Raw genomic sequence first — 17574 nt, 5'->3', positions numbered from 1 at the left:
TCCATTCACATGTGGGAAGGTTGGGGTTTATAAAATACATTTCACTTCAGCTACTAGAATGGGCCTTACCTCGTGGTAGGGGCAGGCAAAAATAACCAGATTGTTAAAATTCCAAAAATCATATTTAAAAACCCTTAAAATCAAATCATTTGAGGTATTTAGCATATTAAATTTTCCAAAGGTTGTTAATACAATTATAACCAGTTCTGAAGTCCATCTATCCTCGGCAAAATAAAAAAAAGCTGTTTTTTCACATATGGGCTTATTCACAATAATATTTTTTCAACACAGTTATAGGGGAAAAACAACAGAATTTCAAAACTCAGTACATTCAAAATAAATTCAATCAACCTTCAGTTCAAGCAGAATAGTATTGAATCCAGTAATATATGAACTTAAAATCACAAAGTTAAACCTTAAACAAAAAATGCAATAGAATACAGAGATTTTTTTTATAAACCATTGGAGTCTGAAATGCCTTAGAATATAGCCTTTAGTCTCTTCAAAGTTCCTTGGGGTTTTTTTTTTGTTTGTTTGTTTTTAATTATCCATTTAAATGCCTATTGTCTGAAGGTAGAGTAGTAAAGGCTAGGCTATGGGGTTCAAGGGATCCGTCCAGGGCCCCACAGCTGGGAAGCATCGGAGGCCAGATTTTAGCTAGAGACCTCCCGTCTCTGGGTCTGGCTTCCAGTTCGCTGGGCCACCCATTTTCCTCCCCAAAGTTAAAGTTGAATCTTTGGGCTGAGTCTGCTCCCAGACAGGCAGGCAAAATCAATGAAACTGCCAGAAGAGTCAAAAATCCTTTTAAACAGCCCATTGCTATTAAGTTTCTGTTTGAAAAGTCTGTTTCTTCTCTTTAGTCTTTTCTGTCTTTCCCCTCTCTGATACCCCTGTGGCCAATACCCCCAGCCACGTGGAGGCTTAGCCTAAGGGAAAATTGCCCGTTCTCCTTTCCCTCTCTTCTCTCCCCTCCACCCACGTGGCCAATACTGTTACCAGCTGGTCGCAATGAATCCTGAGCGATCTGCTCCAAGGATCTGGGTGATGAGCCGGCTGGGGTCACGCTCGGGGGTCTGGGGCGCAGAAATAGGCAGGCATCGGGCCGGTGAGAGGCCAGGAGCTGGAGCGGCTGCGGGGGTGGGCAAGGCCGGGACAAGGTACCAGGTGAGGATGATCAGGGCTGCAGGCTGCAGGCGGAAGCGGCGGGGCAGGTCCGGAACCTGTAGCAGCTTTGCGAGGGTAGAAAACCTTGGCCAGAGAGATATGGCTCAGAAAAAAAATTTTTTTTTTCTAGGTACTAGATATTAAAACTGAATTTAAGATCAGAAAACAAATCAGAAGATTGAAAGTTCTTTTTTCCATTAGGTCGCCAACTGTAAAGATTAAAATTTAGGGGAGAGGGGGAGACTGAGGCAGGTAGAAATTAGTTTCTCTCTGCAAGGAGTATTATATTTTTTAGAGGTTTATTAAAGGTTAAAGATTAAGAATATACAAGTAAGAAACATGTGCCTAGGCCAGAGGCCTAGACAAAATAACCTCACATCATGGAAGAGACGCCTCTGGTCCAAAAACGGAAGTCCAAAAGGCCCCAGACCTTCAAAAGCCTTTGCTTAAATATCTTCTCGATCTCGGCCCAGGTGAGATTACAAGGCATTCTGGGGAAGTGGAGCAAAGGCTCATGGGGATTGTAGTCCTGTATTCGAGTCTATTTTTTACATCATATATATATATATATATTCATACTCATGTGTATGTATTTTTGCATGCATATATCTATATACCTATTTATGTCTTATCCTTTCATCCTATATAGTTTGTCACTGTTCCCTTTAAGTGTACTTCTTTTTGCTGCTCAGATAATAACAACAGTTTTTTAAGAGTTACCAATGACCTCTTTTCTTATAGGGATACATATCATTTTAACTTATTGAGTCTCTTAAAATTTTTTGTTTTGTTTTGTTTTTCTTCCCCCCCCCCCCTTTTTTAATTACCTTTTGATGATTCTCTTGAGTTCTGTGCTTAGACATCAAATTTTCTGTTCAGGTCTGGTCTTTTCTTCACGAATTCTTGAAATTCTTCTATTTTGTTGAATGACCATACTTTCCCCTGTAAGAATATAGTCAGTTTTGCTGGGTAGTTGATTCTTGGTTGTAGACCTAGTTCCCTTGCTTTCCGGAATATCATATTCCATGCCTTTCTTTTTTTCAGTGTGGATGCAGCCAGATCCTGAGTTATCCTCACTGTAGTTCCTTGGTATCTGAATGACTTCTTCTTGGCAGCTTGTAATATCTTTTCTTTGGTCTGATAGTTCTTGAATTTGGCTATACCATTCCTGGATGTTGTCAGTTGGGGATTAAGTACAGGAGGTGATCTGTGGATTCTCTCAATCTCCACTTTTCCTTCTTGTTCTAGGATATCGGGGCAGTTTTCTTTAATAATTTCCTGTAATATAATGTCCAGCCTTTTTCTTTTGTCATGGTCTTCTGATAGGCCAATGATTCTTAAATTGTCTCTCCTTGAACAATTTTCTAAATCCTCTGTTTTGTGAATGAGATGCTTCATATTTTCCTCAATTTTTTCATTCTTTTGGTTTTGTTTTATAGTGTCCTGCTGCCTTGCGAGGTCACTTGATTCTAGTTGTTGTATTCTGGTTCTTAAAGACTGGATTTCATCCTTAGTTTTTTGGTCATCCTTTTCCTTTTGGTCTGATTTTCTTTGGAGGTCATCTTTCATCTCCTTTTCCTCATTTTGCAGCTGGTTGATTTTGGCTTTCAAGACACTATTTTCTTGTTTTAGTTCAAGTGCCTCTGTTTCCAGATGACTTATATTAGTTTTTAAGTTCTTTTCCCAATTGTTTTCATCCTCTCTTAATTGTGTTTTGAATTGCATTTTGAGTTCTTCCAAAGCTGGTATCCAATTCGCTGGGATTTCTGATTTTTTCTTTGCTGATCCCTCCCCCTCTGTTTCGTTCACTCTTTGCTCATTACCTGTGCAGAAGCTGTCTATTGTAATTTCTTTCTTCTTTTTCTGTTGTTTGCTCGAGTTTACCCCTTCTTTGCTCCCCGTATTTGTCTGTGCTTTTGCTCCTCTCATTTTTTTTTTGGTTTTGGGGCTGTCAGTCTCCCCTCTTGGAGCTTTGTCAGATCTCTTGGTACAGTCTCTAGGGGAGGAATGTTAGCTTTCCTGTCCTCTGGAGGCTTTTGTTTGGATTAAGTTCAATTGGGTTGAGCTGTATGTGCTCTGAGGCCGAAGACTCCTGGAAGGCTGGGCCACCCAGGCTCTCTCCAGTTCTCTCCAGCTGCTTCTCCGCTGTCCGCAAGGTTCCCCAGTGCCTTTGCCTGCCTCCTTGAGCTCTCAGGGTTACCTCTTAATCAGAGACTGGAATGGAAAAGAGAATAGTGGGATACCAGTGACAGATTGAGAGAAGTAGAATAGGAGAGAAGAGGGAACTCTTACTAAATACATTTTGAAGCAAGATCTTCTTTGAAAAGGGGGGGGGGCAGCTGGATGGCTCAGTGGATTGAGAGCCAGGCCTAGAGACAGGAGATCCTAGGTTCAAATATGACCTCAGATACTTCCCAGCTGTGTGACCCTGGTCAAGTCACTTAACCCCCATTGCCTAAAAAAAAAGAAAAAGAAAAGAAAAGGAAGGAAATGGCATGGGAGGCTTGAGGAGAGAGGTTTTGGTATAATTACTGTTGGAAATACAATATAGTCAAATATAGTACAGAAAACAGTAAAAGGATCGCCTTGGAGCACTGAATGCTCAGTTGAAAATAGAGAATGCATTTGTAGTGGGCCCTGTAAAAATGGTTGCCAGTTTTCCTCAATATAGTGGGAGTGGAGAAGGTAGTAGTAGGGTGGGTAATGAAGAATTGGGATTTGGCAAGGCATGAGTGAGGTTATAAAACAGGGACTAAGCAATTTGAAAGTAGAGGGTACTATAAGTTGGTCAGGCAGAAGATCAAGTCCAGGAGGTAGGGAAATTGAAGATAGAGTTAAAAATCAAATGTGAGATTTCTGAGTGATGGCACATGAGAGAGTTGGGAAGCAAGGAAGGATATGACTATACTCCTCTTCCAGTGTTTTGGGGAACAGGAGCATATACAAAGAAGCATCTAGTACTAGAGAGGATGGCTAGAGAAGTAGTGCCTTCTGGTGGGAACTAGGTCTATAAGTGCTAGAATGAAGGAGCATGAGAAAAAAAGAGGAAGGATTAAGAGAAACCTGGATAGAATGGAGTTTAGAGGGTCCAAGGGAATGGGCAAGAATATCTGGAAAGGGACTTGAGAGAAAGTCTGGGGTGAATTTGGATGAGATAACATTCCTCTTTGTATCCTTGTGCTCCCTAATGTCCACCTTATGAGATTGTAAACTCCTCGAAGGATGGTTCTTTATTGACTTTTATTCTTAAATCTTTAGTTTTAAGCACAGTGCCTTGCAAATGGTAAGGTATAATAAATGGTTGTTGAATTGAATTACTTTGAAAAGAGTCAGGTTAGATTCAGGCTTTCTGGTTTGTTTGTTTTTCTTTTGCTAAATGGTAGTATAGTGGGGGGCTTGAGGTGAACCCCTGAGGTTCAAGATGGGTACTTTTACAAGGATGCAAGACTCCATAACTTAGCTTAGAAATAAAAAAACTTATTAATTTGGAAATTATGTGGAAATGACTAGGTCAGCATAGATGGAAAAATGGCCTCCTAGAGGGGATGTGTTCTGTGTCTTTTATACTCTTACAAAAACAGGGATAATAATGTGACCAGAAATGGAGGTAGATTAGGAAGGAGTTAGGGGGGGGTGTTTGTTATCTGACAGAGGTTTGTATCCTGAAGCCACAGAGGGTGACCCTCATAGTTTAGGGGGCAAGTAGATGTCTTAGATAAAACCCAATGGTATTAAAGCATAGCTTGGAGGTGTATTTCTGTATCCATCTGGAAATCTAAGGGGAAATTCCAAGGGGAATATTTGTCTCAGGGGTCCTTTTTATCATGAGCATTTGATGTCCGGGTTCACCCTTTCCTCAACTCTAACAAGAACGCAAGGAAGGAAAGGAATTTTCCTGCTTGTAGTTTGACCTGAAGCACTTCTATAATTCGAGGTGCAAAGGGAAATTCAGAGTCCCATGACAGTAGTATTTAACAGCTGGAAGAAAATGACATGTGTTTTCCTCTCCTTGTTTTCCTGGTTTCTTCCAGATTAATAATTTATAGTCCATTGGATGCAAAATAAAATAATTGAAAATGCAATAAATTATAAATGCCATGATGTTAATGCTTATAAAATGTATAATATATGTGTTGTTTTGTTATGCCTTTTAAATTAATGTAATTTATTTAAAAGGTATGATCCTATTTTCTCTCTTTTTCAATTTGGGATGGTTGAAGAAGCAGTATAGAATAGTAGAAAGATTATTAGTCCAAGAGTTTGGAGATGTTATTTTGAGTCCTAGTTCTTCCATTTAATAGCTGTATATCCTTGATGTACTTAGTCTCCAGAGGCCTTAGTTTTCTCCCCTGTAAAATGAGAGAATTGGACTAGATTACCTCTAAGGTTCTTTCTAGCTCAAAATCTGTTACCTTGTGATCTGTAAAATGATAGTATAAACTAAATATTCCTCCTACCTTTAATTTTCTATGTTCCAAATTTGTATGAAAATAGAATGCAAGAGCAGAAAGGGACATTTGAAGACAGAATTTATGAACATAGATTGTTAGAAGATAATGTTGGGAAATAGAATGTTGAAGCTGCCATTAGACGACCTTGGGAGAACGTTGAACTCAAAAGGTACATAAAACACTAAAGATTATATAGACTGAAATTTCAGAAACATGAAGAATGACAAATGCTGTAATTTCAGTGTAGTGTAATTTCAATCTGAACAGAGAAAATAGAAAGATAGGTAGAAAGGATTTTCTAACATTTAATACTATAACAGAGAACTTAAAATGTTAGAGCTGGAAGAGATAGGTAGCTTCTAGTTCTATCCTTTTATAAATTGAGAGGGGAAATGGCTTGCATTTTGTCATAAAGCTAGCTAGTTATGGAATTCAACAAGTATTAATCCTGTGCCTTCAATGCTATAATACCAAAAAAAGGGGGATGAGAAACAGTATACTTGAGGAAAAGAATTTAGGCAATGAAACAATTAAAACAACAGAAGACAGAATATAACCAGGTTTTAAAAGGTTATATCGTCCTGATCCTTAAAACAAAAACAACTCTTGTGAGTGAAAATATATTGGCATTCAAGTTTCCCATGGCTAGATTACTTGGACCTTCATTTGTAACTAAAATTATGGGAATAGAACAAAAGTAATAGCCTAATTTTTTTTTGTCATTTCTATTTCTTTCAGTTTCCCTTTGGTCGTCGCTTGCCCTGTGATATCTACTGGCATGGAGTTTCCTTTCATGATAGTGACATACTCTCAGGTCAAGTGAACAAGTTCCCAGGTACCAATTAGCATTGTTATTCTTTGAGAGGTTTCTTAGGTGTATCAATAAAAACATGGCAGGTTTCTAAACTCAAACTTGTGGATTCTCAAATGAAATTCATTGATGAATTCTATCTTGGAAAAGAAATGGACTTAATAGGATCAGGATGCAAATATAAGATTTCATAAGCTAGAAGCTCAGAAACATAAAAAGATGAATTGTATTGGCATAATATTGCTGTGAACATAAGGATATAAAAGTCAAAGGACTAATTGATGGAAGGTAATCTTTGTAGGAAGGTATAAGATGTTAGGGGTGTGATAGGTATACTGAAAAAGCCCTGCTTAAAAAGGACTTGAACTGAGTCTTAAAAGAAACCAGAGATTCTACAAGGTAGAGGTTAGGAAGGAGCACATTCTAGGAAGGGGGGGACAAGCAGAGTAAAGGCATAAATAGATGGGAGATGGAAGATGGAATGCTATATATGAAGAATAGCCAAGGACTATAGTATGATTGGACTGTACTGTTCATGGAATAGAATAATGGACAAGAAAGACTAGGTTGTAAAGAATGTTAAATGCCAAATCAAGGAATTTATATTTGATCCTTGAGGTGATGGAAAGCTATCGAATCTATTGAGAAGAGAAGTAATGCAGTCAGACCTATGCGTTAGGATGATCACTTTGCCAGGTATGGAAAAGATGAATAGGAGTGAGAAGAGTCTTAAGGGAGGCAGCTTAATTAGGAGGCTATTGTAACAATCTAGCTGATGAAGTCCTGAACTGAAGCAATATCTGTGAGTGGAGAGAAGGGGATGGATGAAAGAAATCTTCTAAAGCAGGTGTTCATAATCTTTTTTGTGTTATGGATCCCCTTTGACAATCTGATGATACCTGCGGTTCCTTTCTCAGAATAATGCTTTTATCTATTAATTAATGTATTCATTCATTCATTCATTTATTAGTTCATTCATTCATTCATTCATTTGTTTGTTTATTTAGACCCTTACCTTCTGTTTTAGAATCAATACTGTATATTGAGTCCAAGGAATAAGAGCAGTAAGGGCTAGGCAATGGGGGTGAAGTGACTTGCCCAGGGTCACACAGCTAGGAAGTGTATGAGGCCAGATTTGAACCTAGGACTTCCCATCTCTAGGCTTGGCTCGGTAAAAATTAAAATTAAATCTCAAATAATAAAATATTATATTTTAGTAGGAAATCAAGGAAGAAAGAGGATACAAAATAAAGACCACATGCCCATGGTTGATCAGCCAGGTCAAATGTCCACCTTACCACCACCAAGCTGGGACAGGAAGTAAAGAGGCAGGACCCTCCACATCCCTGCCTAATATCCCCTGTCTACAGGAAGTACGTAATGACAGGAAGTTGATGGGCTCCCAGGAAATGTAGTTTTTTTAGGGTAACAGATTTTCAATTATACAGCTTTCAATTCACTGAGCCTCCTAGCTGCCCCCAGAATAATGCTTTTAATTGAAGAAAACAAATAGAAATACAAAGAAAACCAACTATATGGGTATTTAGTAGTCAGATTATTAAAAATAGGTCTGCAAACCTCAGATTAAGAATCCCTACTCCAGAGGAAGAAATTATGAGATTTGGCAACTGGTTGGAATCAAGGAAAACATTAATATGGTGATTTGGGGTGACTGAAAGGATGGAAATACCCTTGACAGCAAGAGGGAAGTTTAGAAAAGGAATGAATTTGGGGGAAAAGAGATTTTATTTTTTAGATATATTGAGCTTAATTTGTCTATGGAAATATCCAATTTTAAACATCCAGTAAGTCAATTGGTATTGTGGGACAAGAATAGATTAGAGCTAGACAAAAAAAAAATTGGAATCATCTGCATAGAGATGCATAGATCTTGAACTTGTGAGAGCTATTAAGATCAGTAAATGAGAGAGTATGAAGAAAAAGAACTAAGACAGAACTTTGGTGGGGGAACCTATGGTTAATGGAAGTTACATGAAGATCAAGCAGAGAGGGCTGAGAAGTAATAATAGACAGGTAAAAAGAAGCAAGGCAGAGCAATGATAAAAAAATCAGAAAGAAAGGAGCATTCAGAGAAGATTGTTTATAGTATCAGATGCTACAAAGAGGTTGAAAAGAATGAGGGTTGAGAAAAGACCATTATATTTTACTTTTAAAAGATCTCTGGTAACTTGGGAGAAAGTCTTATCAGATGAATAATGAGATTAGAAGTCAGATTACAGAGGGTTTAGAAGAGAATGAGAGGAAAGGAAGAGGAGGCACCAATTCTAGATGGCCTTTTTGTGACTTCAGCCAAGACTGGAGAGGAGAGATAATAAGAAAATAGTTGGAGGGCGTTGTAGGATCTAATGACGCTTTTAGTGATGGAGAAATTTGAATGAATTGGTGGAAGGAAGAGAAGGACCCAGCAAGTGAATAGGAACAGATACAAGATGAGAGACAGGAAATCTGCTAGAAAACAAAGAACAGATAGAAATCTAGGGTACTCATAGGGTGGCTGGTGTGAGATTTAAAATGGTTGATGTCCTAAACTGTAGTGAGTTAAAATGGTGGAAGATATAAATTGTGATAGACATAAGAGAGGGTGAGTAAATTTGACCGCAGAAAATATGTTTCACTACAGTGTCTTGGTTTTAAATCAAATATAAGGTGGTCGCCAGGGAAATATTCCCAATTATTCAAATACCCAAGTCAACTGGGTTTTATAGAGATTTTAATTAATAATATAATGAGGAATTAGAGAAAGAGAGAAAGAGTAGGAAAGGAATAATTATGAAGGGCCTCAAGCCAATATGGCCTAGATCTGAGTCTTAAGAGAGAGAGTCAGTCAGTCTTTTAACACTCACCACAAAGTCTGCCTAAACAAGGATTCTAGTGACACCAGGCCAGCTCCATCTCAGCTGACTTCACCAGAGAGTAGCCAGAGACTGTTCCAAAAGGCCTCTCTCCAGAGCCTCCAGAGGGACAGAGTCCCCTTAGAGGAACTCCAGCGAGACCTCCTTAGAGATTGTCCTCCAAGAGCTTCCCTTCTCCAGAGCCTCTCTCAAGAGATTCTTCCCAAGCGATCCTCACCAGAGATCCTCCAAAAGGAATTCCTCCAAAAGGATATCTCCTCAAGAGATTCTGCTTTTTCTAATATAGGGGTTTTTCTCCCATGTCACCTCCCCTAAGTCCCTACATCTACCAATTACTGTAGATGTTTTCCAAAAGACAGCCCATTTTGAATTCACAGCTGAGTAGATTAATCTCTTTAGTAAATCAGAAAAAAAAATGCTGCTGTGTTGACTAATTTCATTAAGAGAAAACCTCTGAGTAAGTTTTCACCTTTTAGGTCTAAGTAGTTTACAAGTTGCCCCACCTTTATAGGCACTTAGCATCCCATTGTATCAATTCATAGCTCAAAGAACTCCTTTCCTTTATAAGTATGGGTCCAAGTATTTTCATTGTTTAGCAAGGAGTTTTCTCTCCTAAAGCAGTCTTAAGTACAGGTAGAGTAGGGGTCCTCCCATAGCAAGGAGTTTTCTCCCCTAAAGAAGTTTTAAGTACGGTTGGAGTAGAGGTCCTCCCATTTCTGATCCTGGCGAGTTCTCACATCAAAATGGGGAATGTTTCTCAATAGGGAATTTGTTCCAATTAAGAATTCCCCGATGGGGAAATTTTTAACATTCACAAGTCTGAGAGATTTCAAGATTTACACTGGAATTGGTGAAGAAAAGGGATACTTAATCAAAGAGTAGAGTGCAGAGAAGATAGTGAAGAAAGAGATGTCAGAGGAATGTGAGATTAAGAGCACTTTCATTTGGCCTCATTTTTTTTCCAGTAAAGCACGAGATGAAGTCCTCAGCCTAGACCAGTGATGGTGAATCTTTTAGAGACCAAGTGGCCAAACTTCACCCTTCATGTTGCATGTGACACCACTTCCCCCCTCAACCCCCCTCACCCCCTGCTTTACCCCAGACAGGAGAGGGAAGAAGTTCTCCCAGCAGGCTGCTGGGAAAATGGGATGGATCATGTGAGAAGTGTCCTCAGGCATGCATGGAGAGGGGAAGGGAGCAGCCCCCTTGGGCACATGTACCATAGGTTTGCCAACACCAAAGACCATGGGGAGGCAAGGCCTAACTGAGGGACCTGGAGTAGGGAGAGGTGTGAGAGACTTGAGAGAAGAGATTTGGAATAGCTACTTTGTTATGTGGGTTAGGAAATTATTTAGAAAGGAAAGAATAGGATTGCTTTGTTAGATAAAGGGCCCAGTTGAGATTAGCTAGCATAAATTTTCAAAGGACCCAGCCAGCCTGCTTTTGTTACTTTCTATAGTTCTGTTTAGCAATAAAGGAGGCAGAGAGTAGAATCAGGGTTGGGGTTTGTTAAGGTGTGATAAGCAATAGGATAAGAACAAAGGATTCAAGAGTAGAGGATAGTGTAGAATTGAATTGACTCAATAAAGGCTTGAGATTGAGAAGGGAGGAGAGTGTAGCTACCCCAAAGATGATGGTTTGGATTAAAATGATAGAATAAATAGATTGGAAGTCATGGATAAAGAATATGCTTGATAGGAATAAGGCACAGGGAAATTTGAAAAGATAAAAGATAATCATATAAAAGAAATATGCAATTCTTTAAAATAGAAGGGCATGGATTAGTTATAAGGGACCTTAGAGGTCATCTATTCCAAGCTTGTCATTTGAAAGGTAAGGAAACTGAACCTTTAGAAAGGGTAAGTGAAGTTGTATATGGGTAGTAAGTATAAGGATTTAAACACAGGACCTCTAAACTCTAAATCTTGAAACTTTTCCACCTGATTGCCAATAGCTATGAGATTAAGAGCGAGTCACTTAATTTTTTTTTAGTCCTTTAATTTATTTTCTATATTGATCAACTTTTCCATATGGTCAAATATAGTACCTACATACTTATTGTGTGAGTCAAACAAAATAGCTTATGTAAGGTGCTTTGTACTTGATAGTGATATCTAAACTTCAGCTTTTGATATCCCATTCTCCTTTTTATCATAGTGATTTATATACATATTTTTTTCCTGATAAGGTCATAATCTCTTTGAGAGCAACAGATATATCTTTTCCCCTAGTGTCTTGTACCTAGCAAATGCTTAGGGTGGCTATTGATATAATGGAAAGAGTGCTGGTTGGGAAAGATCCAAGTTTGAATTCTTTCTCCAACATTTACTAGCATATCTGATCATGGTGAATCATTTAGTTTTTTGAATCTCATTTCTCTCATCTGTAAAGTAGAGAAAATAACATCTTATAGGTTGTGAGGATCAAACAAGAAAATGTCTATAAACTGCTTTGTGAACCTTAAAGTACTATGCAAATGTTATTACTTATTATTACCATTATTAATTTTTGTTGAATTTTTATTTTATTCTAGCTAGAAAGATCACTTAACCTCTCCAAGCCTCAGTTTTATAATCTCTAAACAGAGGATCTTAGACTATGTGCTAATAAAATCCTCTCAGTTCTAATATTCTGATTTTATATCTCTTTCACCCATGATATAATGTTGGATCATTGTTATGCTGTTATTAGTCAAAAAGGATTTTGAGATTTTTAATAGAACATCAAGATGGGAATCATAAATTAAACTGGCAAGGTGGCTTAATGGGACTAACTGATCCCAGAACTTTAATTTTGTTTAATTCACTCTTAACAGTGCCTACTGTTGAGCTCCTGAGACTTGTTTCTTGAAACTTTGGTTTTAATTGGGAGGGAAATGGAAGTAGTGGTCCACTGACCTGGATGCTAGCCTTTTACAAAATCTGAGTAGTGTCCTCAGTGAGTTGTGTCTGTTATTGAAGAATTCATGCTAAGAGTTCAGCATATTATAGCCACCCTATCTTTTTTTTTTTAGATTTGAAATTTCTTTTTATTTATTTATTATTATTTTTTTAAATTTTAAACATTATTTTATTTGGTCATTTCCAAACATTATTCACTGGAAACAAAGATCATTTTCTTTTCCTCCCCACCCCCCCCCTCCCACCACCTTTCCCTCTCCCATAGCCGACGCATGATTCCACTGGTTATCACATGTGTTCTTGACTCAAACCCATTTCCCTGTTGTTGGTATTTGCATTAGAGTGTTCATTTAGAGTCTCTCCTCGGTCATATCCCCTCAACCCCTGTAGTCAAGCAGTTGCTTTTCATCGGTGTTTTTACTCTCACAGTTTATCCTCTGCTTGTGGATAGTATTTTTTAGATCCCTGCAGATTGTTCAGGGACATTGCATTGCCACTAATGGAGAAGTCCATCACCTTTGATTGTACCACAATGTATCAGTCTCTGTGTACAATGTTCTCCTGGTTCTGCTCCTCTTGCTCTGCATCACTTCCTGGAGGTTGTTCCAGTCTCCATGGAATTCCTCTACTTTATTATTCCTTTTAGCACAATAGTATTCCATCACCAACATATACCACAATTTGTTCAGCCATTCCCCAATTGATGGGCATCCCCTCGTTTTCCAATTTTTGGCCACCACAAAGAGTGCAGCTATGAATATTTTTGTACAAGTCTTTTTCCTTATTATCTCTTTGGGGTACAAACCCATCAATGCTATGGCTGGATCAAAGGGCAGACAGACTTTTATCACCCTTTGGGCATAGTTCCAAATTGCCCTCCAGAATGGCTGGATCAATTCACAACTCCACCAGCAATGAATTAGTGTCCCCACTTTGCCACATCCCCTCCAGCATTCATTACTTTCCATAGCTTCATGTTAGCCAATCTGCTAGGTGTGAGGTGATACCTCAGAGTTGTTTTGATTTGCATCTCTCTGATTATAAGAGATGTAGAGCACTTTTTCATGTGCTTATTAATAGTTTTGATTTCTTTGGCTGAGAACTGCCTGTTCATGTCCCTTGCCCATTTATCAATTGGAGAATGGCTTGATTTTTTGTACAATTGATTTAGCTTTTTGTAAATTTGAGTAATTAAACCTTTGTCAGAGGTTTTTACGAAGATTGTTTCCTAATTTGTTGCTTCCCTTCTGATTTTAGTTATATTGGTTTTGTTTGTACAAAAACTTTTTAATTTGATGTATTCCAGATTATTTATTTTGCATTTTGTAACTCTTTTTAAGTCTTGCTTGGTTTTGAAGTCTTTCCCTTCCCAAAAGTCTGACATGTATACTATTCTGTGTTCACCTGATTTTCTTATAGTTTCCTTCTTTATGTTTAAGTCATTCACCCATTTTGAATTTATCTTGGTGTAGGGTGTGAGGTGTTGATCTATTCCTAGTCTCTCCCACACTGTCTTCCAATTTTCCCAGCCGTTTTTATCGAATAGTGGATTTTTGTCCCAAAAGCTGGGATCTTTGGGTTTGTCATATACTGTCTTTCTGAGGTCGCTTGCCCCCAGTCTGTTCCACTGATCCTCCTTTCTGTCTCTTAGCCAGTACCAAATTGTTTTGATGACCACTGCTTTATAATATAGTCTGAGATCTGGGACTGCAAGGCGCCCCCTTCCTTTGTATTTTTTTTTCATTATTTCCCTGGATATCCTTGATCTTTTGTTCTTCCAAATGAACTTTGTTATGGTTTTTTCTAAATTAGTAAAAAAAAAATTTGGAAGTTCCATGGGTATGGCACTAAATAGATAGATGAGTTTGGGTAGGATGGTCATTTTTACTATATTGGCTCGTCCTACCCATGAGCAGTTAATGTTCTTCCAATTGTTCAAGTCTAGTTTTAGTTGTGTGGAGAGTGTTTTGTAGTTGTGTTCATATAGTTCCTGTGTTTGTCTTGGGAGAAAAATTCCTAAGTATTTTATTTTGTCTAAGGTAATTTTGAATGGGATTTCTCTTTCTAGTTCTTGATGCTGAGCTGTGTTGGAATTATATAGAAATGCTGATGACTTATGTGGGTTTATTTTGTATCCTGCAACTTTGCTAAAGTTGTTGATTATTTCAATTAGCTTTTTGGTTGAATCTCTAGGATTCTTTAAGTAGACCATCATGTTATCTGCAAAGAGCGATAATTTGGTCTCCTCATTGCCTATTTTAATGCCTTCAATTTCTTTTTCTTCTCTAATTGCTACTGCTAGTGTTTCTAATACAATGTCAAATAATAGAGGTGATAATGGGCATCCTCGTTTCACTCCTGATCTTAATGGGAATGGATTTAGTTTATCCCCATTGCAGATGATATTAGTTGATGGTTTTAGATATATACTGTTTATTATTTTTAGGAACGACCCTTCTATTCCTATGCTTTCTAGTGTTTTTAGTAGGAATGGGTGTTCTATTTTATCAAAGGCTTTTTCTGCATCTATTGAAATAATCATGTGATTTTTGTTGGTTTGCTTGTTGAGATGGCCGATTATGTGGATGGTTTTCCTAATATTGAACCAGCCCTGCATCCCTGATATAAATCCTACTTGATCATGGTTGATGACCCTTCTGATCACTTGCTGGAGTCTTTTTACTAGTATCCTATTTAGGATTTTTGCATCTATATTCATTAGGGAGATTGGTCTATAATTTTCTTTCTCTGTTTTTGGCCTGCCTGGCTTTGGAATTAGTACCATGTTTGTGTCATAAAAGGAGCTTGGTAAAACTCCCTCTTTGCTTATTATGTCAAATAGTTTGTATAGTATTGGAGTTAGCTGTTCTTTGAATGTTTGATAGAATTCACTGGTGAATCCGTCAGGCCCTGGGGTTTTTTTCTTAGGAAGTTCTTTGATGATGGCCTGTTGGATTTATTTTTCTGATATGGGATTATTTAAGAAATCTATTTTTTCTTCTGTTAGTCTAGGCAATTTATATTTTTGTAAATATTCATCCATATCACCTAGGTTGGTATATTTATTGCCATATAGTTGGGCAAAGTAGTTTTTAATGATTGCCTTAATTTCCTCTTCATTGGAGGTGAGATCCCCCTTTTCATCCTTGATGCTGTTAATTTGCCTTTCTTCTTTCCTTTTTTTAATTAGATTGACCAGTACTTTGTCTATTTTGTCTGTTTTTTCAAAGTACCAGCTTCTAGTCTTGTTTATTAGCTCAATAGTTCTGTCACTTTCGATTTTATTAATTTCTCCCTTAATTTTTAGGATCTCTAGTTTGGTTTTCTTCTGGGGGGTTTTAATTTGTTCGTTCTCAGGTTTTTTGATTTGCATTTCCAATTCCTTGATCTCTGTCCTCCCTAATTTGTTAATATATGCACTCAGGGATATGAATTTTCCTCTAAGTACTGCCTTGGCTGCATCCCATAGGGTTTGAAAGGATGTCTCGCCGTTGTCATTTTCCTCAACGAAATTAATTGTTTCTATGATTTCTTCTCTAACTGTCTGATTTTGGAGTATCATATTATTTAATTTCCAATTAATTTTTGATCACCCTATCTTTTTTAAGTTACTTGATTTTTTACTTAATTCTTTTGAACTGTCTTCTAAACAAGAGCTAAGAACTGAAGTATTGACAATTCTAAGCTTTGCTCTTCAGATTTATTGCTTTGGTTTGTTATGCTATGTAAGTCAAAAAGTTCCATATGTTAAAAACGTTATCCACTTAATTCACTTTTTGTTCTCAGGGCCTAGAAACTAGTTGTGTGATGTTTGGGCAAATAAATTCAGCTCTGTGGAACTTAGAGAATAAAAGATCTCTATGACATCTATGATGTCATTTCCATTCTAAACTTCTGAGTTATATTCTATGACTTTGTGCACATTTCCAACATGGCAGCATACTGTAATGGAAAGAATGATGGATTTGGAGTCGAGAGAGAGAAAGAGAGAGAGGGAGAGGGAAAGGGAGAGGGAGGGCCTGGATCTAGTACCAGGTCCCACACTTAGTAGTTTTACAATGATGGGCAGTCACAGAAGCAGTTAGGTGGATCAGTAGATAGAGCACCAGGCCTGGCAACAGGAGATCCTGGTTTCAAATCTGATCTTAGACACTTCCTAGTTGTATAATGCTGGGCAGGTCACTTAATTGGCTCTTACCACTCTTCTGCCTTGGAACTGAAAGACAGAAAGTAAAAATTAAAAAAAAAATGACAGTCACTTAATCTCTCTGAGACTTAATTTCCTCATTTATTAGATAGGAATAATGTTATATTGTATACTTATATCACAGGATCCTTGTGGGGTTTGAATGAAATAATTTGTCTAAATCACTCTATACATCTTATGTTAATGTTAACCCTTTCTGTAGAGGCAATGTGGTATAATGGCTAGAGGACTAGCATCAAAATGAGCTAAGCTAATGTTCAAGTCCCACCGGTGGCATATACTGGCTATATGGGTCTGGCCAAGTTCTTTTGTTTGTTTGTTCATTTGTTTGTTCCTCCCTTTTTTGCTCTCTCCCTTCCTCCCTTCTTTCATCCCTTTCTCCCTAACAATTCTAAGGCAGAAGAGCAACAAGGACTAAGCAAATTGGATTAAGTGACTTGCTCAGTGACATACAATCTAGGAAGTGTCTGAGGCCAGATTTGAACCCAGGTCCTCTCAACTCTACTCTGTCCACTGTGTCAATGTATAATTGAAAATCTATTACCCTAAAAAAGAACTACATTACCTGGGAGCCCACTGACTTCCTGTCATTACATACTTATTGTAGACAGAGAATATTAGTGAGTGAGTAGTCCTCTTGGGCCTCTTTTTTAGGCTTGCAGCCAGCAGAGTGGCAGTGGTAAGCTAAGCACAGGATTTTAAGTGGGCTAATCAGCCATGGGCACATGGTCTTTTATTTTTGTATCCTCTTTATTCCTTTATTTCTAATGATCATTAATAAATCTCCCAAAATATAATATTTTTATTATTGAGATTTAATTTTAATTTTTACAGTTTTTGGCAGCCACAACACCACCTAGCTGCCTCTCTTGAGTAACTTCCTAAGAGAATAAATTGCCAAGAATCATTGGTGTGGAGTTTCCTTTCCTAGAAAGTTTCTTATACAAATAAAGTCCTAAGTCTAATCCTTATTCCTGTTATTTTATTCGATATTTCTTCTTTGTCTAATAAATGTAGGAAAAACTTAATGTAAACTCTATTTGGAATTTATGACAATCCTGACTTGCTTAGGTGAATTTACATTTTAAAATTAATTATCTTTTAAAAATTATTAGTGCAAATATACTCTAATGTCATATGTTTTAACTCTGAGTCTCTGAAGTTCTTT

The 17574-nt window shown here is 37.6% G+C and overlaps 1 protein-coding gene across 19 annotated transcripts in view; it reads left to right on the top strand.

Moving 5' to 3' along the window:
* The window catches only part of TTLL11 (tubulin tyrosine ligase like 11), a 250767-nt gene that overhangs the window by 29209 nt on the left and 203984 nt on the right, over nucleotides 1–17574 (top strand). For all 19 annotated transcript variants that reach the window (XR_008915265.1, XM_056812079.1, XM_056812067.1 and 16 more), the window contains exon 2: nucleotides 6354–6450. Coding sequence is in view for 18 of the 19 variants with exons in the window: in XM_056812079.1 (XP_056668057.1) it covers nucleotides 6354–6450 (97 nt within the window). In the remaining variant the exon portion in view is untranslated. The remainder of the gene's footprint in view (nucleotides 1–6353; nucleotides 6451–17574) is intronic.

This window comes from Monodelphis domestica, chromosome 1, assembly GCF_027887165.1.
Source record: "Monodelphis domestica isolate mMonDom1 chromosome 1, mMonDom1.pri, whole genome shotgun sequence".
Classification (NCBI taxonomy): Eukaryota; Metazoa; Chordata; class Mammalia; order Didelphimorphia; family Didelphidae; genus Monodelphis; species Monodelphis domestica.
The sequence above is the reverse complement of the archived record's forward strand: the minus strand, read 5'-3'. Positions and strand labels throughout refer to the sequence as shown.